Here is a 26,753-nt window from a genome sequence, read left to right as displayed (position 1 = left end):
ATAAATTCTACAACGGAAAATCACTTTTATTGATGTGAATGGATTTTGAGATTAATTGGACAGCTGCAGAAATCTGTTGCATGTGAATATACCCTCAAATTCGGAAACTTGTGTTGAGCCTCAACAGGCTTATACCCACAGTCTCACAACGGAAATGTTTGCAGAGTAAGCAGCAAACGCAAACAATACACAGAAATCGTCTCTGAACTTGGCACCGCGCTCCCGCCATGCTCTCATAATGGGGGATTGTAAAGATAAAGGTTACATGCAAAAACAGCTGAGGATTTCCCTAAACATCCTCTGCCTTCCTTCCTTCCCTTCTTTCTAATCAGGCCTAGCCGTGCACAAGACATTGCCTGCTCACGTCCGGTCTTATGACTGCGGCTTGTTACCCTGCACAATGTGACTGCTACAGTATCTCTGTGCAAAGAGAAGCTCTCCGCTTTGGCTGGACGCATTGTGTGGTTGATGCTAGGTACAAGCTCAACAATTCCTGGCAGCCCAACCGATAATATAATGCAGTGTTTCCCATGCAGGGTGCCTCCAGCTGTTGCAAAACTACAACTCCCAACATGCCCGGACAGCCAACGGCTGTCCGGGCATGCTGGGAGTTGTAGTTTTGCATCAGCTAGAGGCACCCTGAATGTGAAACACAGATCTTATGTGTTTTGGGCATCCAGACAGGGGTTAGGTATATCGAATGTAAACTGCATAACCCGTTTGTTTTTATTTTAGAAAAAAAAGCCACCACCAGAGTGGACAGATAATGGCTGGCATTTATCATTGTAGGTGTAAGTGAAGCATTTATCATTGGAGGTGTAAGTGAAGCATTTATCATTGTAGGTGTAAGTGAAGCATTTATCATTGTAGGTGTAAGTGAAGCATTTATTATTGTAGGTGTAAGTGAAGCATTTATCATTGTAGGTGTAAGTGAAGCATTTATCATTGTAGGTGTAAGTGAAGCATCTATCATTGGAGGTGTAAGTGAAGCATTTATCATTGTAGGTGTAAGTGAAGCATTTATCATTGGAGGTGTAAGTGAAGCATTTATCATTGGAGGTGTAAGTGAAGCATTTATCATTGTAGGTGTAAGTAAAGCATTTATCATTGGAGGTGTAAGTGAAGCATTTATCATTGTAGGTTTAAGTGAAGCATTTATCATTGTAGGTGTAAGTGAAGCATTTTTCTTCCCCCTTTTTTTGTGTGCTGGTAATAAGTAGGAGCACTAAATGTATAAATTGGTCACAGAGCATGTTTGTGCAGGTCACATTTTCTGAAAGGTCTCTCTTCACATACACCATAAAGCTAAGCCTGGGCTGGTCTAGTTTTAGAGACTTTTCAGTGGCTTTGTGCCTTTTTTTGCGCCTTTTCATAAAAAGGCAAAGTTCATAAAGTCCTTCCATATCATGTGTATTGCCAAAATCAGTGGATTGCAACTCAAAATCAGCAGAAATAAACCCTGCTTGCGCCTTTTTTTTGCACATTTTGCACAAGACAATGATAAATGTCGGTTATAGTGTATGGGCACCTTTAGCATTATATCTTCTAGCCACTTTGCATCCAGATCGTCTGCTTGTGAGTAGACATTGCCGTCACATGATGTCTCACTGAGGCACCATATGATGGCACCCATTGTGCCTACCTGTCTGTAATATGTAAGCTACCATAAAAGGGAGCATGTCCGAGCTTCTGGCGTGTGCATTTACCTCCAATACCGACTAGCGGATGTGATTTTTTTCTTACCATATAGTAGCCAGCTGAGTATGGGAGAGGCTGGATTGAACTAGTGCATTCTTAACTTGAGACCCTAAAAAATAAAGAAATGCTGTATTAGAATTGATGGAAAATTGCTGCTGGATCTATTGGGCTACCAAAATAATTTTCGTACCTTTTTCCAGGACATATAGGGGCAGATTTATCAAAACCTGTCCAGAGGAAAAGTTGCCCAGTTGCCCATAGCAACCAATCAGATCACTTCTTTCATTTTTAACAAGGCCTCTGCAAAATGAAAGAAGCGATCTGATTGGTTGCTATGGGCAACTGGGCAACTTTTCCTCCGGACAGGTTTTGATAAATCTCCCCCATAGAGCTGTTTTCAATACCACTCGTTCTTTTTTCCTACTTGTATTAGGAGCATTGTGTACAGAAAATATACAGAAAAGGTAATTTTTGGTTTTTGATTATAGTTCTTTTAGTTTGAAAATGCACTAAAATGAATACCATTCTATTCTGGATGTCTTGATACAGTATTACCTGTCTGTGCATAGTCATGGGTGAGCAGGGTGGGTATTATGATTAGAGATGAGCGAACTTACAGTAAATTAGATTCGTCACGAACTTCTCGGCTCGGCAGTTGATGACTTTTCCTGCATAAATTAGTTCAGCTTTCAGGTGCTCCGGTGGGCTGGAAAAGGTGGATACAGTCCTAGGAAAGAGTCTCCTAGGACTGTATCCACCTTTTCCAGCCCACCGGAGCACCTGAAAGCTGAACTAATTTACGCAGGATAAGTCATCAACTGCCGAGCCGAGAAGTTCGTGACGAATCGAATTTACTGTAAGTTCGCTCATCTCTAATTATGCTAATACAAAGCCTTTTTTATGCAATAACAAATTACTATACACATACATACATACATATATATACACACATCCACTAAAGAAACATATATATCTATATATATATATATATATATATATATATATATATATATTGTCATAAATCTAACGTCATATAAGACCTCATTGATTTTGTTAAATCCTTTGCACCCATTTATGCGAGGTTTCAGCTGAATAAGCTGTTCAAGTATACAAAGAATACAAAGGATTAAGTATGAAGTATCACTAGGATGGGTAAATAAAATGCCACAGATCATCAGGTCACAATCCCCCTCCAGACTATTTCTGAGAAATAAAAAGATTATGAGTTATGTACAACCCGGAAGAGATGAAAGAGTTACACAAGAACTCTCTAGATCAGTGTTTCCCAAGCAGTGTGACTCCAGCTGTTGCAAAACTACAATTCCCAGCATGCCCGGACAGCCAAAGGCTGTCCGGGCATGCTGGGAGTTGCAGTTTTGCAATAGCTGGAGGCCCGCTGCTTGGAAAACACTGCTCTAGATGATCAAGTGACATACAAAGCTAAGAAGCAACCCCCTTGAGAGCTAATACGGCTGATAAAGATTGGATCAGACACCCCTTCCTGGGTCAGAAGCTCAATAGACAATACACCAGGAAAAAGCAGCACAGTGTGAACAGGAAGCCTGCAACCTCTGGAATCCCTGATACTTCCAAGAGAGAGTTACAGTAAGGCTGCATTGCAGATGTGTATAGAACTGATCATATCCCTACTCAAGTAACTAGAGCTGTGCCGCAGATCTCTGCACAAGGAGACACTGCGATGAAGCTGTAGCTAGTTCTGCTTCACCCGCAAGGAATAAAAATAAGTATAGGTTACTGCGATATCTTGTCATAAGTCACATCATCCTTTCACTGTCACTATGCAGCTCTATGTACGTTTCTAGACAAATGGCGTGGGGCATCAATAATAACAGCTAGTATATCTGCAGTGTGCCAGACAGGCTGCAGCAAACAGCAGCTTTTCGGTAGCAGGAAGCGCCTGGCTCTGAACACAAAATGAAATTCTTTAAAGGAAATCTGTTACCAGTGTCACCGGCACCAACCTGTCAGTACCTACAGATGACACTGATGACAGTACCGACAGATGACACTGAGTGCAGGTAACACTGATGACAACGGTACTTACCTTGTCCCATTCCGTGGCGGGGATCTTTGGTAATCTCCGTTAGCTCCGCTCCGGGCACCCGTCTTAGGGCACAGGCGGAGCTTACTGACGTCACCGCTGCTGTTCTCTCACAGCGAAACCCAGCAGAGAGCAGCAGCGTTTTGGGGCATGGTGGGCGGAGGTTAGTGACGTCACCGTTGCTGTTCTCTCACAGCGAAACCCAGCAGAGAGCAGCAGCGTTTTGGGGCATGGTGGGCGGAGGTTAGTGACGTCACCGCTGCTGTTCTCTCACAGCGAAACCCAGCAGAGAGCAGCAGCGTTTTGGGGCATGGTGGGCGGAGGTTAGTGACGTCACCGCTGCTGTTCTCTCACAGCGAGACCCAGTAAAGAGCAGCAGCTGTTTGGGGCATGGGCGGAGCTTAGTGACGTCACCGCTGCTGCTCCCTGCTGGGCCCCGCTGTGAGAGAACACATTAAGCTCCGCCTGCGGCTCAAGCAGGGTGCCCGGAGCGGAGCTAACGGAGGAGATTACCGAAGATCCCCGCCACGGAAAGGGACAAGGTGAGTACCGTTGTCATCAGTGTTACCTGCACTATCTGTTGGTACCGACAGGTTAGTGCAGGTGATAACTTTCCTTTAATCCACAATGAACAGTTTTGCAGTTGTGGTATGGGGTGTGATGCAAAGGACAGATGGAATTACCGTAGGGGCAGATGGAATTACCCTAGGGGCTGGGTTTGGTTTACCCTCAATACAACCCCGCCCCCCCCCCCCCCCCAAAAGGTATACCACTGGATCTTGGGCTAGGCACGGTGGCTATACTGAGGTTAGACAGGTGGAAAGGTCTTTATAGTTCAGCCAGGGCCCAAGGAGGGGACCAGTGACTTCAGAGACCTTAAGGGCTTGCTGGGACTTGTAGTAAAGGTGGACAATCTAGTGCAGGACACGTTGACTAGACAGATGACTTTGACTTGACTGACAAGACTGTGCCTGTGATTACTTGCATGTTTGTAGCTTGTGGCTGCAGTCTGGACTTGAGGCCTCCTATGACTCTGGACACTTAGGCATGACTTGACTGGACCTCAGCAAAAACTAAGAGCGAGCAGAGGCTTCACCCAGGGCTTATATGGAGGAGGCCCTGGTAGGGTTCCATTGGTCCCCCCTAGGTCACCTGGTCACTGATACCTCCTGGGTAACACTCTTACATATATAACATAGGGATTATATAGTTTCAATAAACAGATGGAAGGGGGGAGGGGGGGCAGGGGACACTGCAGGAGGCTGCCTGACAGGGCTGCAAGGGTACGGGGTAACACCTCCCGTACTGGGCCACCACACAGTTTTCTCTGTTTATGCCTCAATTCGTCATAATACCAGCAGTATATATAGGAGTCTTTCATTGGAGGTATGTGCTGGGAATAATGTATGCCTCTACCATTACCAAAGAAATGAACAGAGCCTTAAAGGGGTACGCTGGAAAACAATGTGCATCAAATCAACTGGTACCAAAAAGTTAAAACAGATTTTTCCATTACTATAAAAAAAAAAATCTTAACCCTTCCAGTATTTATCAGCTGCTGTTTACTACAGAGAAAGTTGAATGGTTCTTTTCTGTCCAACCACAGTGCTCTCTGCTGCCCCCTCAAGCTGTGTCAGGATCTGTCCAGAGCAGGAGAGGTTTGCTATGGGGATTTATGCCTACTCTGGTCAGTTCCTGACACGAACAGAGGTAGCAGCAGTGAGCACTGTGGTCAGAAAGAACAGAAAAACTCAATTTCCTCTGGAACAGCAGCTGATAAGTACTGGAAAGATTAAGATTATTTTTTTTTAATAGAAGTAATTTACAAATCTGTTTAACTTTCTGAAGCCAAATTGTTTTCCACCAGAGTACTCCTTTAATGGAGTTTTACCATTAAAAACATTATGATCACTAGGGCCGTGGTGTCCAGATCCTAGCAATCACACATTGTCACCTATCCTGTAATAAAAGCCTTTAGCTGTAAAATCCCTTTAAAGAAACTAAGCTGCTCACTGCAAAAAGATGGTTGATGCTACTTGCTCCGTGCATTGTCTATGGGAGATACCAGGGCACTTCTAGATAACCTGGCCCCCAATGGTTGTCATTCTGCAGGATTGTGTGCATGCTCCCGAAGTAAACCATCTTGGAGAAATCCTTAAGAAACGGTGGAACATCCACACAGAATTCCACCAAAATATTCCGCATGGACATTCCATTGCAGCAGAGTCTCATTGATTTCAATGGGATTCTGCTGCACTGTGCACACGGAAACGGATATCTCGATTCCGGCATCTGCAGAAAGAATAGACATGTCTATTCACTCTGCCGATTATGTCCGACAATGCGTTGCTATCTATGAGGCGGCACATTTCCGAAGGGTCCTCTGGATTGAACAAATGTTGGAAATGTCGTTTTTGGGCAGACATTCTTGTCAAATGGGTGGGGTTAAATTATTATTATTATTATTTTTTTATGTGTACCTTTCTAAATGCTATATATTTATACATCACAATGTCCTAAATCTCTTCCAGCATCTAGAGACTAGCAATGGAGAATACAAGTTGAGCAGCACACTTGTTTAACATGATGGTTGGGTGGAGCATTGCATTGTGCTTCCCTGACCATATAAAATCCATGTAAGATGAGAATATCCAACACATGCACTGACCTGTAAGATAGCCACACATGTTCTTGTCAAGGCCATTAAACTTCTGCCTATACTTCAGCCTGGCGGCTTGAGGCACGGCCCAGTCCTGGGTGCTAGCTTTCGGAGAGTTACCCGTCAGTGAAGTGGTTGAAGAGGAATTGGAACTAAAAAAACAAAACAGAAATAAACATTTAAAACAAAGCAATCAAAAGGAAAGGTATCATGCATTTTATTTTTGCTCCATTCATTAGATTTGAAAAGAACCTGCCTAAACCATGGGGCATTGGGGCAGTCCTGCTCCCCTGGCCTTTATACATTTTACTAAAACTACTTCTCTTTTACCTCAAATTTAGGAAGCAACAAGTGTTCTACATTTCATAGCAAAATTGCAATTATTTGTTTATTAGCTTACAATAAAAACTACTGTAAAGTGCTCACTAAACGTGGCCCTATGGCTTGGGTCAGCACCCATTGCTGATCAGCTGACTCATATTTGGCAGTCAAGTTGCTAGTAGAAAGGAGTAAATATACAGTGAGGTTTGCCTAATATGAATCCAATAAATTGGCAGCTAAGCCATGTAGTTTTTATAAAGTCATTGAGCTAAGAGTCTCGTATCAGACTCCCCCAGGTAACTCCCCCAGGTAATTTGAACACTAGGAAAGCAGAATGACTAAATACATGTAAACAGACAGCCAATTCGAGAACGTTGTCGAGTCTTTACGCCCACGCACTATACATTTTCACTGGAAGCAATTCTGTGCAGAGCTTCCGTGTGCAGCAGGGGCCTCCGGAATGAATCGCTCCATTGACGGAAATGCAGTTCTAAGCAGAATTATACCTAAAGAATGAACATGTTCATTCTTGTGGCAGAGGTTAGAATGAGAATTTCACAGTATGGACCAGGCCACAGAATCCCATTAAAAACAACAGAAGGCTGATGCACAAGAATCTCTGTCCAGAATTTCTGTAGTGTGCAAGGACCCTTATTGTACATTTGCTCATCTCTAGTTGGTCAAATTTCTTATCTCAAAGCACAATTCTGCAGAAATAGCAAAATGTATTTTTATAAAGATAAATGTGATGATGTCCCTCAATCTCTTACCTGCTGGAGGCCAGGTCTATCAAGGACTGAGTCTTCTGCATTCCGGCACTGTGGAATCCTCCAGCCATCAATGACAGAGAGCTGTTGTGAGGCAGCGCTAAAACATACAATACAACATCAGTGAATGATAGGAACAGAACTTTGGATAAATAGGAACAGGATCTCAAAGAAACGGTCAGAGTTTCATGAAGAAACTGTTAGAGTTTTCAATTCAGAAGAGTGAAATGACTGCTTACCTGTCTCCCCGGGTTCTGAAACCACCAAAAATCCATTTGTAATGGGGGTCGTAATCCTGTACTTCCTGGTTGAGCAGCTGCTCAGTACTACAATTCCCAGAGTGCATTGCTTGTCCTTACAGTCCTTTCACCCTGCCTATTTCCCTCCCACTACACTGCTGCCAGTTATCAGCTCAGAGTTGCTGCAGAACATCTCATTTCACAGCAGACTATTGAACTACTGCTCCTCTGCCAGAGGCATTTTTTTTCAGCACAAGGCAGCATACTGTATATACCTCATTCTTTCCTAAATGTCTAAATAAAGATAAATATGTATATGAAAAGTAAATGATGTAACTGCAAGGCTGGTCAAAAATAATGACATCACACATGGGGTGGGGCCTAAACTCAGAGACAAGATCCAGCCAAGCCTCCTGAGACAGCAGAGGATGATGCATTGCTTTGGGAGAGAAGGAGGAGCCAGGAAATGGAGACAACACCACACAGACTATGACTACACAACTTACTGTCATGTGAATCATGTATAAACAAGAGGAAGCCAGTTCAATTTGTGATGACACTATATTAGTAAGTTATGCGTCTTGGGGTGATTGTCTTATTTAAAAAACTGAATCCTTTTTTACGGTAAGTGCACACATACAGAATCTGCTGCTGATTTTTCTACCCATTGAATTTAATGGGCAGCAATATCAGCTCCAGAAACTATGCAGCAGATCTTATGCGTGTGAATGTCACTTAATTTATCAGAATAATTAAGTTAAAGTGATCATAATGATAATGATGACAATGTACAAACTAATCCACAGTATATATTTATAATAGTTGAGGTTGGTTCTGTGTTTTAAATCAAATTTCCCATCATACAGCCATAGAGGTACATACCGTATATACTCGAGTATAAGACGAGGCCCCTAATTTCACCCCAAAAACCCAGGAAAAGTTATTGACTCGACCATAAGCCTAGGGTGGGAAATACATCATCCCCGTTATCATCCAGACCCCCGTCATCATCACCCTGTAATCATCCAGACCCCCGTCATCATCACCAGGTCATCATCCCCCCCCCCCCCCCCCCTTCATCATCACCGCCTGTCAATCCCTTCAATTAGTGGTCTTCAACCTGCGGACCTCCAGATGTTGCAAAACTACAACTCCTAACATGCCAGGACAGCCATCGGCTGTCCGGGCATGCTGGGAGTTGTAGTTATGAAACATCTGGAGCACCGCAGGTTGAAGACCACTGCCGGGCCTTCGTCATCATCCAGACCCCCTTTAGTTTTCTACTCACCTCCCCTCGGTGGGAAGGAAGGGTGAGCTGGTCCAGGCCATCTATGCAGCAGGGACTGTCCGGTGGGGAGGGTTAGTCGTTCCGGGCTGTCCATCTTCACCGGGAGACCCTCTTCTCTGCTCCGGGCCCGGCCCCGGACTAGTGACGTTGCCTTGACGACGACGCACAGGGACGTCCCTGCGCATGAACCTCCCTGTGCGTTGTCATCAAGGCAACGTCACTAGTCCAGGGCCGGGCCCGGAGCGGAGAAGAGGGCCCCCCCCCCGGTGAAGATGGACAGCCCGGAACGACTAACCCTCCCCACCGGACGGTCCCTGCTCCATAGATGGCCCGGACCAGCTCACCCTTCCTTCCCACCGAAGGGAGGTGAGTAGAAAACTAAAGGGGAGTCTGGATGATCACGAAGGCCCAGTAGTGTTCTTCAACCTGCGGAGCTCCAGATGTTTCAAAACTACAACTCCCAGCATGACCGGACAGCCATCGGCTGTCCGGACATGCTGGGAGTTGTAGTTTTGCAACATCTGGAGGTCCGCGGGTTGAAGACCACTGAAGGGGATTGACAGGCGGAGAGTTCACTCGAGTATAAGCCGAGGGGGGCGTTTCCAGCAAGAAAAATCGTGCTGATAAACTCGGCTTATACTCTAGTATATACGGTAATAAAGTCCTGTCTGCCTGCAGCCACCACTAGGAGGAGCCTGGTAGCTTACTGCATAGGGCTCTGATTTTGCTGGAAGTTTTGTATGACGTTTATGGGGAAAAAACACATCTAGGGTGTTGTAAAAATGTATCATCTAACATTAATTCTGACATGTTTATTTGATATTTTCATAAAACTAGGAACCCTTCATTTTCCTGTATACAGTACAAGATAATAAATCTGAAAATTGTGGAGTTTGCGAAAGTACTACATTTCCTGAAAACCAGACAGTACATTTAAAAAAAATAAAAAAATAAAAATGTCCTGCTTTTTCGTTGGTACACATATACCCTATAAAAGCAGACAATTTACATGAACACTTACTTGAGGACAAAGGCACAGTGAAAGATGACAGGAGAGAGGACGTTCCATTTGGCAATGTTGATGATGAGCCGACAGAAGGCACCAGGGGACTAGACATAGGCATGGGTGGCAGAGAACCCATTGAGGTCAACGAAGTGGTGGGTGCAATGGGTAACAGCGTGGGCATAGATGGTGGCATGGACAGATTTGGCATACTTCCCATTCCTGAACATAGAACATAAAGGACCAACATTACACGGAAAGCACAATCATTTAAGGAGAGGAGCTCACCAAATTCTATAAGACACTACCTGAAGAATTTCAGGTCACAAAGGTACGTAAATAGGTCAGACTAAACATGCTGGGTCCTATTTGCAGCATGATGAAGAGTAAGAGGAGCTAAGAACATACACACAGTTTTTTTCCTCTGGAGAACTCCACTTTCGTTTTGATGGAAGTTTTTGATCGCTTTATATAAATTTTTATTTTAATATATGATGTGATTAAAAATCTGTATTTTTTCTGTTTGGTATTTATTTATGCCATTTACCGTGCGGTATCATAAACATTATATTTTAATAGTTTGGGCATTTACGCACGCGAAAATACCAAATATGTAAAAAATATATATATATATTTTTTCTTTTATATTGGGAAAATAAGGGTAATTTGATCTTTTATTAGGAGAGGGAGCTTTATATAATTTTAGAGACAATTTTTATGTATTTTTATTTTTTTTACACTTTTTAAGACCCCATAGGGGACTTTTTTATGTAATGAATGAATTGGCGATCCTCGACAGGTAAGGGCACCGTCCTCTGCCATTTTAGCCCACAGAACACCCGCAGTCACACGGCTTCCGTGAGCTCCACTGAGCTACCGGAAAGTTTCATTTTCACTTTGAAGCCGTGATCGGCATTGATCACAACCTCTAAAGGGTTAAATGCCGGGCATAAGCAGTGAGTGTGTGGCTTCTGATGGTAGCCGACACACACTGCTCTGAAGCGAGCGCAGCTCCGGGCCTTGCTTCAAAGCCACTTAAGGCGGCAGGGTGTACAGATTCGTCCTGCGTCCTTAAGTACCAGTAGACGAGGGTGTACCTAAACACCCTGCTTCCTTAATGGGTTAAAGAGACCCAGACACTTTGAACATGCAGGCTGATCTGCCAGCATCATGTTACAGAAAAGGATGAGCTGAGCTTATTGAGATATAGTTGTCGGGGGAAAATTCCAGGATAACTTGTATGTTATTTAATTAAATCTCTGCCCATTCTGGTCTTAAAAGTCCAGTAGGCGGTGCTACTAAGTGATTTAAAGCGATCTGTCTCCTAATCTATCTACAATCGATTGAGCAGAGACCGTAAATTACACGGTATGCAGAATTTTTCCCACAGAATATACATTGACCGATATAATACATTGGAGAAGAAAAAAAAAAAAAATTATATATATTACACAAATTAACTAAAGCTGCTCAACTCCCCTCGCTTTATAATCTGATCCTGGCGGATTAAAGACCATTTTCATGGCGACTGGTTCCCTTTAAATTCCTGGTGGCCAAAGCTTATGAGTCCAGGGGATGGAGTCTGTATTATCAACAACTAATAACCCTGTTGACTCCGGCCTTACAGCTTAATACAGGTTTGTTCTGAGGTAGTGATAAATGACTTCTAGGACACATATAGAACAATTCGTTATAGATTTCCCACATTTAATTTGCAATATGAAACTATAGGATTAAAGGGAAGTAGGATATCAATGGAGCACTTGCTGGAATTTTCAGGATTTTAGTTTTCCTAGGTAAGAATTTATAAGTGACAGGGAATCTTTTCCCACCAATCTATATTTAATTTCGCTCCATTCTATCTGCTCTATAACATGTAGAGTATAATACAACACAGTAGAAAACACATACAACATCATCAGTGCCCCCTGAACAACGAAAAACACACCAAAGCGGGAGGACATTAATGGCGAGAAGACTGGCGGCTGCTTCATGACTGGCGGAAGAATCATTGGCAACGTGTGACCCTGCAGCCTCAGCTTGATCAGCTTCATTGCGATGGAGAACTCCAGCTGGTCCATTTTTCCATCTTTGTTTAGGTCCGACAGGCTCCTTCCAAGACATTAAGTAAATAGGAATCAACAATATGTAAATCAAATCACAATGACAATTCTTGTAGATATTAAGATGACAGACTTCTGACTAACTCTATGCATGGACAAGGAGGAGTAACGTGCCTCATCGGTTACAATGGATAGGGACACATTATAGGGATCGGAGAAAACAAAAGCAGAAATAACATGTAAAGCTAAATGTTACAACAAGTATGATAAGAGTAAGTGCTAAGTACTTCCAAGTAATTCCTGTGATTCCATCAAAGTAATCCAAGTATAAGGCAATGGCTCCAAATCCACCCGCTCAAAGTAAAATTGCAAATTACCATCAATTATGTGCAATATATATTTATGTACCTAAAACAATGTGCACATGGCTAGTAACAATAGCAAAAATCAAAAATCTTGCAGAGGCCACAAATGTTTTTTTATCCACTAGTGAAACGCTGCGGTCAAGCGATAGGCACAATTATTCTCAATTTTAACTCGATGAAAAAATCGGGCCAGAAGACACAGATATGGAGCAAAATATATGAAATTTGTTTTGTAACATCATCATCAGAAACTGGGTGGATTTATATAATTCTTTTCATCCACATGAACCACTGGAATTTCTCAGCCTCCCACACACAATCCCCTGGAGCTACATTTCATGCATGCCAGGCTGCAGAATTCGCTACATACATTTCCTGTAAATTAAAAAGGTGTTGTCTGTCTTATTTATTACTCATGTTCCCTGATTCCTAAATGGTAAATCTGCCTAGATACAAACCTATACTTCTCTCACTTACATTCAGCGGTGAAAGTTATGAGCTGGGAAAAGCTAAGTGACAACCCTTTGCCACCAGGCATCCGTATAATAAAATATAGCCAAAAAGTACAGAAAAATATACCGCCACGTGCACACAGGCTGCATGCAGACCTTATATGTCTTCCATACATTCCCTGTTCTAACACCCATAGGCCAGCAAGAACTAGACTAATAGAGGCAGTAATGTAGGATCAGACTACACAGGGTCTGCTTGTAGTCTGTAACTTTAGAGACAGAAAAGTGTGCATAGGGTCTGTAAGAACTAAACAGTAGCAGGTTTTTATTAGCCTATTGGCAACGTTGTTTTATTATTATTATTTTTTTCACTTTAGACGCATTTTTTTAAAATAAAAATAATTAAATCCTGCTTTAGGGTGCTTTCACACTGCATAAATCTCGCTGAATCTCCACTCGCAGAAATCCGCGAGCGAAGATTCAGCTTGGCAGAAGCCGCTGAAATTCTTTGGGGGTAGGACTGCACCGTCTTTGTATTTGTGTATTGATTGTTTTATGCAAAAAAGTTTAATAAAAATTTTCTGATTTAAAAAAAGGACTGCACCGTCACCAGTGATGGCTATGCGGAGCTCGTGGAATTCCGCTCAAAGAATAAACATGGAATTGTCCGCCACTGAAATTGCTCAGTTTGAACAGGTCTCGCAGAAGACCCATTCACACGGATGTTAAAGTTCCCCGCAAGTAATTCCGCTAGCAGTATTCTGCGGGAATTACGTAGTGTGAATGCATCCTGCACTCATTTTGTTGGTGGAGTCACTGTGTACTCACTTGCAATCACTTATAATACAGTTCCATTCTGTACTATACTCCAGAGCTGTAGTCGCAATTCCACTCTCCTACTTGCATCAATATCCGCCTACACTTTGTTCTAGTCTCTTAGGCTGCTTTCACACTATAAAGTGCTTCCATTTTAAAGAGCCGTTATAATGTTCCATTATGAAAACCCTTAAAAACAGCCATTACAAAATCCCATTAAAGTCTATGGGATTTTTACATTATCCGTTTTAACCCGTCATAGCCAGTTATTAATAACGAATGTTATTTGTGACGGGAGAAAAAAAAACGTACATGCGCTATTTTCCTCCCGTCACAAAATAGCGTCCGTTAATAATAATGGGCTATGATGGGTTAAAATGGATAATGTCAAAATCCTATAGACTTTAATGGGATTTTTTAACAGCTGTTTAAGGCCCGTTTTTAAGGGTTTTCATAACGGATCATCATAACAGCTCTTTAAAATGGAAGAACTTTTTAGTGTGAAAGCAGCCTGATAAGTTTTTTTTTGCCTCTTACCAGGCTTTTTCTCTTGATCTAGTTTTCTTCATCCATCTCATAAATGTTGGCTGTCATATAATTCTAATAAAAATCTTTGCCAACCAAAGTTTGTTCTATAAAATTTACATTCAGGGATGTCTAGTCCTACACTAGACAATGTGCAAAAATCTAATATACAAGAACTACTATATCCTTGTGACACAGGAGCTAAACTAAGCTGTTTGAGGTGTGTCTGAGCAAACTACTGTTAAAATTGTGAATGCGGCTTTGGAGTACAGTGGTCCCTCAACATATGATATTAATTGGTTCCAGGAGAACCATCATATGTTGAAACCATCATATGTCGAGTACATATGTCTATGTAAAAATGGTAATTGGTTCTGGGGCCTTGGAACCATTGTATGTTGAATACATATCTCTATGGGAAACTGCTAATTGGTTCTGGGATGACCATTGTATGTGGAGTGTATGGGGAGTGTTTAACAAACCAGGGTGACTCCAGCTGTTGCACAACTACAATTCCCAGCATGCATGTACAGCCATTGACTGTCTGGGCATGCTGAGAGTTACAGTTTTGCAACAGCTGGAGGCACACTGATAGGGAAACATTGATGTATGGGGTGTATAGTGTGTATATGTATTGTATGTGATGTGTGACATCGCATACAGTACTGTACAGTTCTTTAAATACCTTCAGGGGGGACAGAATGTCCTCCATTACGATCCTGCCGACTGCAGCTCTATAGGAAAGGAAGTGGAGGGCAGCCAGAAGCTCATTGGATGCCTGCAGCAAGATGCCTGCAGGCTATTGGCTATGGCTGCACTGGGGGGGCTTACACGGAGCTCACAGTGGAAGCCTGCGTGAATTAGCAGTAACAGGAGGCAGAACGGGGCACATCAAACAACTATCTGTCAGTTGCTGAAGTTGTCAGCGCTGTCAGATAGCTGTTTGTATGATGGCCTCGACACACAGCAGCATCATATGTCGATGCTGCCTTCAACATACGATGGGCTCTGAGAGGCCATCATATGTTGAAATGATTATATGTTGGGGCCATCATAAGTCAGGGGGGTCACTGTATAACACATTATGTCATTCAGGATAAGCAATGTAATGTACACAGTGACCCGCAGAATAGTGAGTGCAGCTCTGGATTACAAAACAGGATGTAACTGAGAATCAGTACAGGATAAGTAATGTAATGTATGTACACAGTGACTCCACTAGAAGAATAGTGAGTGCAGCTCTGGAGTATAATACACGATATAACTCAGGATCAGTACAGGATAAGTAATGTTATGTATGTACACAGTGACTCCACCAGCCGAATAGTGAGTACAGCTCTGTAGTCTGGCCACTAGATGGAGCACCTTCCTGTGAGCCTCCTGAGTGTGGGTCGTTTGGTGCATTGTTTTGTGTGTGTGTGTGCTCTGAACTCTGCCGTGTCATCTGTGCTGGACATCGTTCTTCCTTCCTATGAGCGAGTAGAGGAGAACCCCAACACCTGCCCCCGAATCAGGTCCGTGGGGGGGTAGGGGAAGCCAGCAACCAGCTGTTGATGGACTGACATCAGGAATTCTTTCAGAGGTCAGTGGATTGAGGCGCTCTGCCAAGAGATGCAGCGTTGTATCTCCAACCCCTCCTGACCCTGTTGAGTCTAAGAGTAGCCACAAGGCTGCTCTTACAATCTGTGGAACTGCAAGTGAAAGTTTTGCTACAGGTACTGTGGAAGGCCCTGGAAATGTGGTCTCTGACACTCCTCCTGGAGCAAGGTTAAATGCCCATGGAGGTGTGGAAGAGGATTGGGGAATGCCAAGGGCCTGGGAGCCTGGAAGCTAAATAGCTCCCAGGTTGCAGAATACCTCCGTGGGTATGAGGATGCAAGAAACACGTTATATAAGTTCCAGGAGGAGGTATGCGATGTTGAAGCTTTGTTGGACACTGCGCCCAAGCGACAAAAGGCTGAGCTGTCAGCAAAGAAAAAAAAACTTCAAGCTGACATCAGAAACCTGCAGAAAAGAAGATCATTTATTCTGGAGAATAGTGGACCATATAAAGAGAAACTGTTAAATGAAGATCGCTTCACGACAATGGAAAAAGAAAGGCATTGATAGCTGAGGGGGCTTCAGCCATGGGTGGAGGAGGAAGACGACGCTACGGAGGTCAATAATGTTGAGCTGAATCTACCCAGGGGTCTGCAACATCTGACCCCATACAGTGGGCTGCCTGCAGGGCAAGTGGGATGTCATCTAGCCATGGCTCCAGTGGTTCGGGGGATGAGAGCAGAACCAGTCACCAGGGAGGGGGCTGATGGCCCACATCCAGCTCCTGGAGTCCCCAGGTCACCTCCAAGACTTAACGTTTGGAGATGATTTACAGAGGGGGCACCCGGGGAAGGAGAAAGAAGCAGTCAAAGAAGACCAAGCTCCAGGAGCAGGTAAGATTCGTGTATTATCCCCCTCCCTGAGCCCCCCGGACTGGCCACAGGGTCAGCTCACTGTGTGAACCCCATTTCTCAGCCCGGCCTGAGTTCTGCTGTGGACTCAGTGCAGGAGAGGAGGGAGAGTACGGAGTCTAGTGTGGCGGTGAGCTCTGTCACTGTTTGCAGTAACAGTGGTAGAGCAGACAAGGTATCGGCTGTGAGGTCAGACAGTGATATTGGCCCAGCGGTGGGCAGGGAAGGCTCTGGCGCATTAGGTTGCTCCCTAACGGGAGGAGGGGGCAGCTCTGTTCCAGAGTCGGCTGCGGGGGCTCTGAATGTTGGCACTGCTGTTCCTTTGGAGCAACAGTGTCATCGTGAAAAAGCTGCCAGGGCTAAGAAGCCTTCGCCTCCGAAAAAGACTGGACTAAAACCTTTATTTTGTATTGGCGCCGCTTATCCCGATAAGCGACATCCAGGATCAGAAAACTCCAGTACTCATGAGGGTACCAATATAAATAGGGCTGGGGCCGCTAATAAACAGGCTAGGCAGGCTTCCCGGTGCTTGTATAAGGGAATGGCGACCTGTCCTGTGGCAGTGACTCCAGCTCTGGTACCCAATGCTGATGGTACAAAATCTGCACCAGAACACACATGTCCAGCCAGTATGAATGAGGAGGTTAATGTAAGGGTGATTGAAGGAGTGAATGCATCTGGGGGGAAAAAAATCTGTCTAGGGCTTAAAATAGCAATATGAGCTGTAGTACGGGTGGAGGTATGGGGGGCACATCAGCTAAAATAGGTGACAATGGTCCAAGTATGGATTGTGTGGAGGAGGGTGGTGAAGAGGCACAGATTAGTGGTGAGTATGTAGGGCCTGGTCCAGTTGCACCCCCAGCAGCTGCAGCACCGGTACGCAGCTACACAAATGGGGGAGGTGGGCACCTTCCTCGTCCTCCGGCTCTGGGGAGAGAAATTTGCAGCAGCGTCTCCTGTGGGCCTTAAGGAGAGGGGAGAGATCAATAAATGTAGAGGGTAGGGAGGTTGATCTATCCTTCTGGATAGAGAGACATGGTCTTTCAGCCTTTCGAGAGGAAGGAAGGGGGATATTGTGTGGTCACTCTTAACAGCCGGGCCAGGTGGTCTCTGAAGGAATGTGGTCTGACCGAGGTGGAGAGGCAGTGATACATGTCCTCCAAGATCTAAAGTTGTTGAGCTTCTTCTGAAGTTGGACTTAAAAGGCAGCTGACATCAACGCCTTGATACATCCTTATGGCACCCCTGAGTTAGATATCAGCTTTGTTTGGCCAGAGGGGCTTGAGATCTTCTGGTCGAATTATGAGCTGGTAAAGAACGAGCCCGACTGGCGAGACTTTGCCATTCAGGCGGTATCTCGCCAAAAACAACGTCAAGTAAGCGACCGATTTAACTTGTAACAAATCACTCTATTGGATTGACATCATGAAGTGGCTAGGTCAGTATGGAGAGGTGATTGAGGTCCCAAAAAAGAACAGGGATAATATCGCATCTGGTCAGGGGCCTGGATGTTTATGGTCAAGCATAGGCGTTCAGGAAACACCGTTACCCATATACCATCTGCGACCTTCCTCGGAAGATATCATATCTAGATCTTCTACCAGGGTCAGCCGAAGCTCTGACACAGATGTGGCCACAGATTCTGACAAAGAAATACGCCATTTCGCTGCATCTTGTGCAGAGATTAGGTGTCACCTGTGTGGTGACTTAGGTCACCCATTCAGTCGCTGCCCTCTTTCCTTTGTCAACACGGTTGCTATCCTGGTGGGAGTAAGCCATGAGGTGGATTCTGCTGGGGGAAAAGCAAGCAGAAGACGCCCAACTGAGGCTTCTCAAGAAGGGATAGGGAAATGAGGGAGTCACAGGAGAGTCAGCCAACTGAGGTGACTTCTGATCCTGTCCTTGTGGCCAGTCTTACTGCTGAGGCCCTGGGGGACAATGAACTGGATGAGGAGATTGGGAGGATCCACAAAGAGGAGGATGCTGCCTCCTCACTGTCCTCTTATGGTGAGAGCACAAAGGAGGACAGCGGGAGATGGGCAGAAACAAAGCGGGGTACTAGGTGGAATAAGAAAAGGGAAGATTTACGAACTTCTCCCACCCACCAGATGCCAAAGGAAGGTACAACTGACCTCCCTCTGATTGGTCTCTCCAATCGGTTCCGAGCCCTCCGTGACATTTCATCTTCGGAGGAGGAGGCTGGGGGTGAGGTTCTGGATGTTGTGGTGAGGCTCACAGGAGACATTGAGTTCTCTCTCCCTGGGGAACCTATGTCTTCGGGGGAGACTGGTCCAAAATCAGGGCAGAGGAAAATTTATACAAAGGGAAAATGGATACATCCATCTCACCAAAAAGGGGTAAACCATTATCTGATGAGGAGGGTGGTGGGGTGGATGGGAAGGATGATAGGAAAAAGAAAGCTGTCTAACTTAATCACCCTAGATGGCGGCACCCTCTATGTTGACTCTGGCATCCATTAATGTTGCCAGCATTAAGTTAGATACGGCTAGATTTGCGGCCTTTGATTTTTTTTACCCATAATAATGCTGATATTTTATTTTTTCAAGAGACCAGGCTAACAGACAGGTCATCTATATATAATGCTAAAAGAGTGGAGGAATGGGGCCTCCTACTTGTCTCTTGCGTCCGAGACGTATAGCGGAGTGGTGGTCCTTTTTACCGCAGCGGTAAAATGCCGATGGGTTATTGAGTTAGAAATGGGGAGGTGCCTGATTTTAGATGTCCTAATGAAGGGACAAGAACTTTGCCTTATTAACATCTACGGCCCACAGTCTAAGTGGGAACAGAAGTGTCTATGAGGATCAAGCCCTATCTTTTTACATGTTGGCAGGTGGTCTTTAGAGGGTACTTTAATGCTGTCATGAGGCCCCAAGAAAGGGGAGGTTCCAGAGACAAGCTGACTTATGATAGCGTCGCCCTTAATAGCATAGGGAGTGAGGCTCGCCTGGTGGATGTCCATATCCGGCACACCGTAGGCCACGCGGGATTCACCTATCATAGGGGTAGTTGTAGGTCCAGAATAGACAGGTTTTATTTAAAGGAGACAGCCGTCTCTTCAGCAGTGTCTGTTGTTGAGGTGGAGTTCTCCGACCACTGTATGATTTTGTTTTCTTTGAGTGTCACAGAGACCCCCCGGATAAGCAGAGGCTATTGGAAGCTCAATTCATCTCTCTTGGAAGAAGCAGAGATAAGACAGTCCTTTGAAGATTTTCTTCAGAGCCAGGTACCACTGCTGGGCCTTTGTAGCAGTAAGTCAGAGTGGTGGGAGATGTTCAAAAAAATGGTTGCGAGATTCTTCCGCCAGCTCTCAGAAGCCTAAACAGGTACCGCTTGTACCAGGGCCTGAGGAAGAAACTTGAGCACCTTGTCTCAACTGGAGTTAGCCGAAAGGATATCTCCAGAGTGAAGTCCTTGTTGATGAGGTACCAGTATGACAGACACACATCTTTGGGTTTTGAGAGGGATTACGGGAAGTACTGCTCACCTAACCCTTACAGAAACTGCAAGCTGTCAGTGAATAGTAAAGTAGTCTCGGGACTGACTGATAGTACGAGATCCTTGAAAAAGTCCAGATCAGGGATCCTGGAGGTCATCAGATACTTTTAATCGCACCTCTTGGGAAGGAAGGATCTACATCGAGATAAGGTATCAGCTTTCTTGGCTGAAACCATCCCTGAACCAGGAGTAAACCCCTCTCGACATTTTGACAGATGATCCGGGAAGAGGAAGTCAGGATGGTGATTGATGGGCTTGCCCTCAAGAAGTCACCCAGTCTAGATAACTTAACATCTGAGCTCTATAAGACTTTTAAGGAAACTTTGGTTCCTCTGTATTTAATGAGTGTCTTTCCTCGGGCACTCTGCCAAAGTCAATGAAGCGGTCAGTGCTGATCATCCTGTCAAAGGGTAAAAACCTATCCCGCATTGAGAATTGGCATCCCATAGCGCTTCTCAATGCAGACAGAAAGATTCTGGCAAAAGTGCTGTTTAACCGGCTGGCGGAGTTTGCACCCCAGCTACTTTCGGGGGCTCCACAGTACATTTAGTGCTGTGCTCAGTGTCCGAGAGGCTGTGGAGCAGGGTAGGGCTGGCCACTGGAAGGGGTACTTGCTGTCCTTGGATCAGGCAAAAGCGTTTGATCAGGTTAACCATGAGTACCTCTGGTCTGTCCTTCCGAGATCTGCCCTGCCAGGGGTGGTTGTTGATTCGTAAGTAGGGGCAGAGAGTTTCCCGCTTGTGAATTGTTGGATTGGCCGCTCTTTTGAGGTTGGGTGTGGTGTCCGTCAGGGTTGTCCTTTGTTTGCAATTGATTGATTGTGGAAGGTTGGCGGGGGTGAGAATGGACCTGGCGGTGCCGGATTCAGCTCTGAGGGCAGTAGCGTATGCTGATAATATCACCGCGTTTGTCTTCTCACAAGAGGATGGGTGATGTCAGAGGTGGACCGCTACTCGGAGGCATCCGGGTCCAAGATCAAAAGGGATAAGTGTGAGAGTCTCTGGCTAGGAGATCCTGGTTTTGATCTCCCGGAAACCCTTCCAGAGCCCCAGGAATCTGCAAAAGTCCTCGGCATTGAATTCAGCCAAGGGTATTACCCCAAACAAAACTGGGAAAGCAGGCTTAAGATCGGCGCTTAGAAGGTGGATCAGTGGATGGGTTGGTCTTTGACCCTCCGGGAAAGGGTTAACCTGATCAAAACATTCCTGCTTCCTTTGCGTATATATCTGGTGTATGCATGTTGCTAGAACCTCTCCCAGTGTGTTCTTCTAAATGTTATGGGGGAATAGACTTAACCTAGTGAGGAGGGAGGTTACTTACCGTACGTGGAGACTAGGGGGGTTGTGTCTGTAAAGAGAGGTATTCTCTGGAAAGAGAGGGCTCCTCCGTGGGTATCCTCCTGTAGGGGATGGTTTCGGCGTTGCTTCCAGGAATGGGAGACAGGAGGGCAAGTGAAGGATCTTCGCACCCCACACGGGCATCTTTCGGCTTATGCTACCCCGGTTCTGAAGGTTATTCGTCGGTGGGGTCTGGGGATGTGGGAGATTAGGACTCTGTTGAGGAAATTCCTTGATAAGAGGGTCCTGTCTTCTCACTTCCAGAGGCCATTGGCGCTCAAGGATTGCCCAAGTCGGGATCTGGAGGTGGGTTTAGGGCTTTTGAATTCTATAATGATCCCCTTAAAAAGTTTTGGGACTTGACTTGGCGCTGCTTCTATGGGAAACTGTGTGTGAGGGACAATCTGAAGTGCAGGAGCTCTGAGGATCAGGGATGCCCCGTGAGGAGTGTGGAGGCATGCTGGAAAGCATGGAGCATTTTCTGCTTCATTGTCCCTTTAACACAGAGCTTTACAACAGGGTGTGCGCTTCCATTGGTTGACCTAGGCTGGTCAGTCTCTCCTATAAGGATTGGGCATATGGGGCATTCAGAAACCTTGGAGGCTGGGACAGGTGCACTTTATTCCTAGTCAGCTCAGTGGTCAAGTACCACACGTGGAACGCACAGTGTTTAGTGTCAACGCAGCATAAAATCCTCCCTGTGGATGAGGTGGTTAGGAACATTCTCAGTGACCTGGTGAAGGTGCGTTCTCTGAAGTACAAGAGGCTGGGTGCTGGCAGGGCCTCTCGTCTGTGGAGGGACTCTGCCTTTAATGTGCATTAGCATGTTGTCTCCTTCCCTGGTGGTGGGCTGATGCTGGCACATTAGTCTTTTTGTTTTGTGCTGTAGGTATATGGTAATATAGGGCTTGCAGGCAGTGAACTTGAGCTTTAGGAGTTTGTGTGGCTGAAAAGCCTCTTTGTTGTTTGGGTTATACGTATTTAGTTATTGGAAAGAAATGGAGTTGCCCAGAGCAGGATGTCAAGCAATACGATATTTATTCAGCGGTAACTGTGGGTGATGACAAGGTGACGCGTTTCAGCCGCACTCAGCAGCCTTAGTCGTATGACTAAGGCTGCTGAGTGCGGCTGAAACACGTCACCTTGTCATCACCCACAGTTACCGCTGAATAAATATCGTATTGCTTGACATCCTGCTCTGGACAACTCCATTTCTTTCCACTATTATATGGACTGAGGTCCGGTCCGGTCCGTGAGCGGGAGGGGCGATCGAGTGAGCTGTGCCGCACCTGTTGCACGTATTTAGTTATTGTATTTATTGTTGTAGTCTATGTGTATATTTATGTACTGTATATATTGTTAGCCTGTGTATATTTTATGTACTGTAGTCTGTATATCTTGTGTGATGCCACCTTGGGTTTGGGTTTAGATGAGGTTGGGCTAAAAGGGGGGTTTCTATAAGACATTATATATATATATATATATATATATATATATATATATATATATATATATATAGATAGAACTTCCTCCGCAAGGAAACAGCACCCAACACCAGGTCCAGGTAAAGTGCAAGCTACAGGGTCTTTATTCCATTAAGAGAGACAATGCGACGTTTCGGCTAACAAGCCTTTTTCAAGCATGACAAACATGTATAAAAATCCAATTTAAATAGGTAACAAACTAACATGATTGGTGGAAACACAAGTGCAGTGAATAAATTAATCAAGTGTACGCCAACCTCCTGTATTTCATTGGTTGGGATCAGTGACATGTAGAAATGACAGTTGTCAATTAACAATAAATACATTTGTAAAGATCCTTCAGGAGGAAGCAAAAAGAATCAAATGGTACTGGGACATTGAGGATTACAACACAAACACAAGCCCCACAGAATAACCGGAGACGTAGACGACGACCCCGTACTGGAAACCACAATTTATCGGTTCCTAGGACTGATGGTTTTCTTTCCACGGCGGTGGACAGTGACTCTTCAGATGCCTATTTGCAACAGGCTTTTTTATTGAAAGGCCCTTTAGGAAACGACGGCGGCGGGGTGGACGTAAACACCACAAGAGGCATCCAGACAAGACAAAAGACACAACACAAGCCTCCGAGAGGACGATCGAAGAGAGGCCATTAGTGGTAAATATTAGCTCTGTTAATCTATCTGACATTGAAATGAAAGTATTGGAAAAAGGCTTGTCATACTGCCCTACCACTAATGTGGACTGGTTTAGTCTCGATATTGATTTAGAGACTTTTTTTTCGTAGATTACGGTTAAAAAATTATTTTTCTGTTTGTAATTTGGATACCATGGGAGGGAATGATATGCCAGTTGAGCGGGCCGACCTAAATTTGAAGGAGGTTGGCCTGTTCAACAAAAGTAATTTCCAACCTCCCAAGATACATAATGGTGTTGAGGCATATATTGATACAGTGAAAGCCCAGATTTATAAACTTAAAAATACATGTCAGGAGGAGGAGAGGTGGCATAATACCTCGAAAGCAGAAATAAGAGCCATCAAAGGCCTGGAATCAAATAAGGCTATAACCATCAAGCCGGCGGATAAGGGGGGTGCCATTGTAATTATGGACACCCCCTCTTATCTGGCCGAGATACAGAGGCAACTGGAGGATGGGGCAGTCTATTCTAAAATTGGTAGGGACCCTCTGCACACCATACAAGAGATGATTAATAATATTTTTGTCCAAGCTAGAGATAAGGGGATCATTGATGAGGAACTATTCAAATTCCTCATCAAGGAACACCCTCGGACCCCGGTATTTTACACATTTCCTAAAATAAATAAAAATTTACAGAATCCCCCCGGAAGACCTATTGTTTCCGGGAGGGACTCTGTATTCTCTCCTTTGGCTGTATATCTAGATAGGGTCCTTAATCCATTTGCTAAACAGGCAGTTTCTTACGTGCAGGATACAACGCATTTCCTTAATAAAATCATGACTATGGAGTGCCCGTCACACACCATACTTGTATCATTTGATGTAGTTAATTTATACACCTCAACTGAACATGACCGTGGCCTACAGGCAGTGGCAAGTTGTTTACGAAATTCTGACATGACAGAAGATGCATGTTCCCTTGTTCTGGACCTATTGGGGGTCATCCTCAGACAGAACTATTTTCTGTTTGGGGATGACCTCTATGTCCAGAACAGGGGAACAGCTATGAGCTCTAACGTGGCGCCATGCTACGCAAATATCTATATGACGGATGTGGAGGCTGTCCACGTCTACCCTTCGCCCCTGTTCAGATATGTACAGAGGTGGTTACGTTATATTGACGACACGTTTGTCATCTGGACGGGGACGTAGGGAGAATTGATACAATTCCTAAATGAACTTAATGGCACTTACCCTGAATTGAAATTTACCATGGTACACTCATTTACATCTTTACAATTTTTGGACACCACCGTGTTTTTACATAATGGTAAACTGACCACTGGCCTTTATACAAAGGACACGGATAGGAACAATCTCTTGGCCTTTGACAGCTTTCACCCGAGGAGTATGGTCCAATCCCTCCCCTGGAGTCAGCTGTTGAGGGTCAAGAGAACTGTTTCACCCACAGAAGATGTGGAGGGGAGACTTAATGAGATATGTACAAAATTTAACCGAAGAGGATATCCACAACTAATACTAATACAACATAGATCTAGGTTGGAAAAGAAAACCAGAACAGAGTTATTACAAACCACATCAAGAAACACGAATGAAAGAATACCTTTTGTATCTACTTTTACCACCCTTAGTAACAGAGTTGCTAAAATCATCAAGCAGAACTGGAGCATTGTACAACGTACAACAAATTTCACCTGCTCACCGGTTCTTGCATATCGTAGGGGACGAAATTATAAAGACATGCTTGGGAAGTCAGATTTGGGGAGCTTGAAACCTAACACCGGGTCCGATAGGACATGGCTGGGCCACAGAAGGGGGAATTTCCCCTGCCTGGGGTGCAGCCATTGCAACAGCATTATCAAAGGTGATAGTTTCTCACATCCCCAAACAGGACAAATTTATAAAATACGTGAGAGATATACATATAGATCATCTTTTGTTGTATATTTATTACAATGTCCATGCAGGCTTTATTATGTGGGCGAAACCACGAATGAATGCCGCATACGCCTTAATGGGCACAAATCGTCTATTCGCACAGGGAAAATTGAGCATCCCATTCCCAAGCACTTTTTGGAAATGGGACATAATATCAGCCAGCTCCGCTTCAGGATTATTGATCATGTCCAGCCTCTTAGACATGGAGGGGATAGGGAAAAGATATTGAAACAAAAAGAACTCTGTTGGATACACAAAATAAATACGTTATATCCAACTGGGCTAAATATTGATTATAATCTGAAACCTTATATGTAACTGACACATGGATTGTTGTCCAGATTACTGGTTGCACTTCCCCCTTTTTTTCTCCCCCTTTTTTCTCTTCTTTTTCTGTTTTCTTTTCTCTATTTGATCTGTTTTTATTTATTTACCCCCCTTTTTCACCCCTCTTCCTTCCCCCCCTTCTTTTCTTTCCTATTTCCCCCTTTTCCCCTTCCCCCCTCCCTCCCCGTATTTTTCACATTTTTCTTCTATTTTCTTTTCTTTTTTTCTTTTGTCTTTCCCATTTACAGTACTCCCCACCCTTATCACCTGTTTTTATATTCTACTCCCTTTTTATGTTCTTTGGTTCTTTTTCTTTCCCCCCTTTTGTTTTTCCCCCCTTTCCCTTCCCCTCCCCCCCCCTTTTTTTATTCACGTCTATCTTCATTATTTATTATTTTTCATTTTTTATTTTTATCTATTTTTTATTTATTTTTTTATTTTTGTTATTTTTACATTGTTTATTTTTATTACAATTTTTTTTAAATCTATTTTCTATATCTCTCTATATTTCATAACCTCTTCTCTCCTTTTTCCTCTAGTTCATTTTCTCTTCGTTTTTTCTTTGTCATTTTTCCTTCCCCTCTTCCTTCTCCCTCTTTTTTCTTTCACCTACATTCAGAGTACTTTCTCTATAGGAGGTGGTATAAATATATCTATTACATTGACGTGGAATATTGATTTTAATCATGGTTTTATTTGTCTTTTTAGATACACATTTATATGTACTTCACTGAATCACATCGGGATATATGCAAGACAGGGGACTCCGTTGAAGAAC

The 26,753-nt window shown here is 44.2% G+C and overlaps 1 protein-coding gene across 5 annotated transcripts in view; it reads right to left on the bottom strand.

Moving 5' to 3' along the window:
- ITSN2 (intersectin 2) overlaps positions 1–26,753 on the bottom strand; it is a 184,209-nt gene that overhangs the window by 83,798 nt on the left and 73,658 nt on the right. For 4 of the 5 annotated variants that reach the window (XM_056564333.1, XM_056564334.1, XM_056564335.1 and 1 more), the window contains exons 5-9: positions 11,986–12,149; positions 10,056–10,259; positions 7,511–7,607; positions 6,429–6,571; positions 1,744–1,807 (exon numbers count right to left, since the gene is read on the bottom strand). In XM_056564333.1, coding sequence (XP_056420308.1) covers positions 1,744–1,807; positions 6,429–6,571; positions 7,511–7,607; positions 10,056–10,259; positions 11,986–12,149 — 672 coding nt within the window. The remainder of the gene's footprint in view (positions 1–1,743; positions 1,808–6,428; positions 6,572–7,510; positions 7,608–10,055; positions 10,260–11,985; positions 12,150–26,753) is intronic. The other variant, XM_056564337.1, reaches the window with a different exon arrangement.

The sequence above is a fragment of the Hyla sarda genome, chromosome 3 (genome assembly GCF_029499605.1).
Source record: "Hyla sarda isolate aHylSar1 chromosome 3, aHylSar1.hap1, whole genome shotgun sequence".
NCBI lineage: Eukaryota > Metazoa > Chordata > Amphibia > Anura > Hylidae > Hyla > Hyla sarda.
This window is presented reverse-complemented; position numbering and strand designations above follow the sequence as displayed.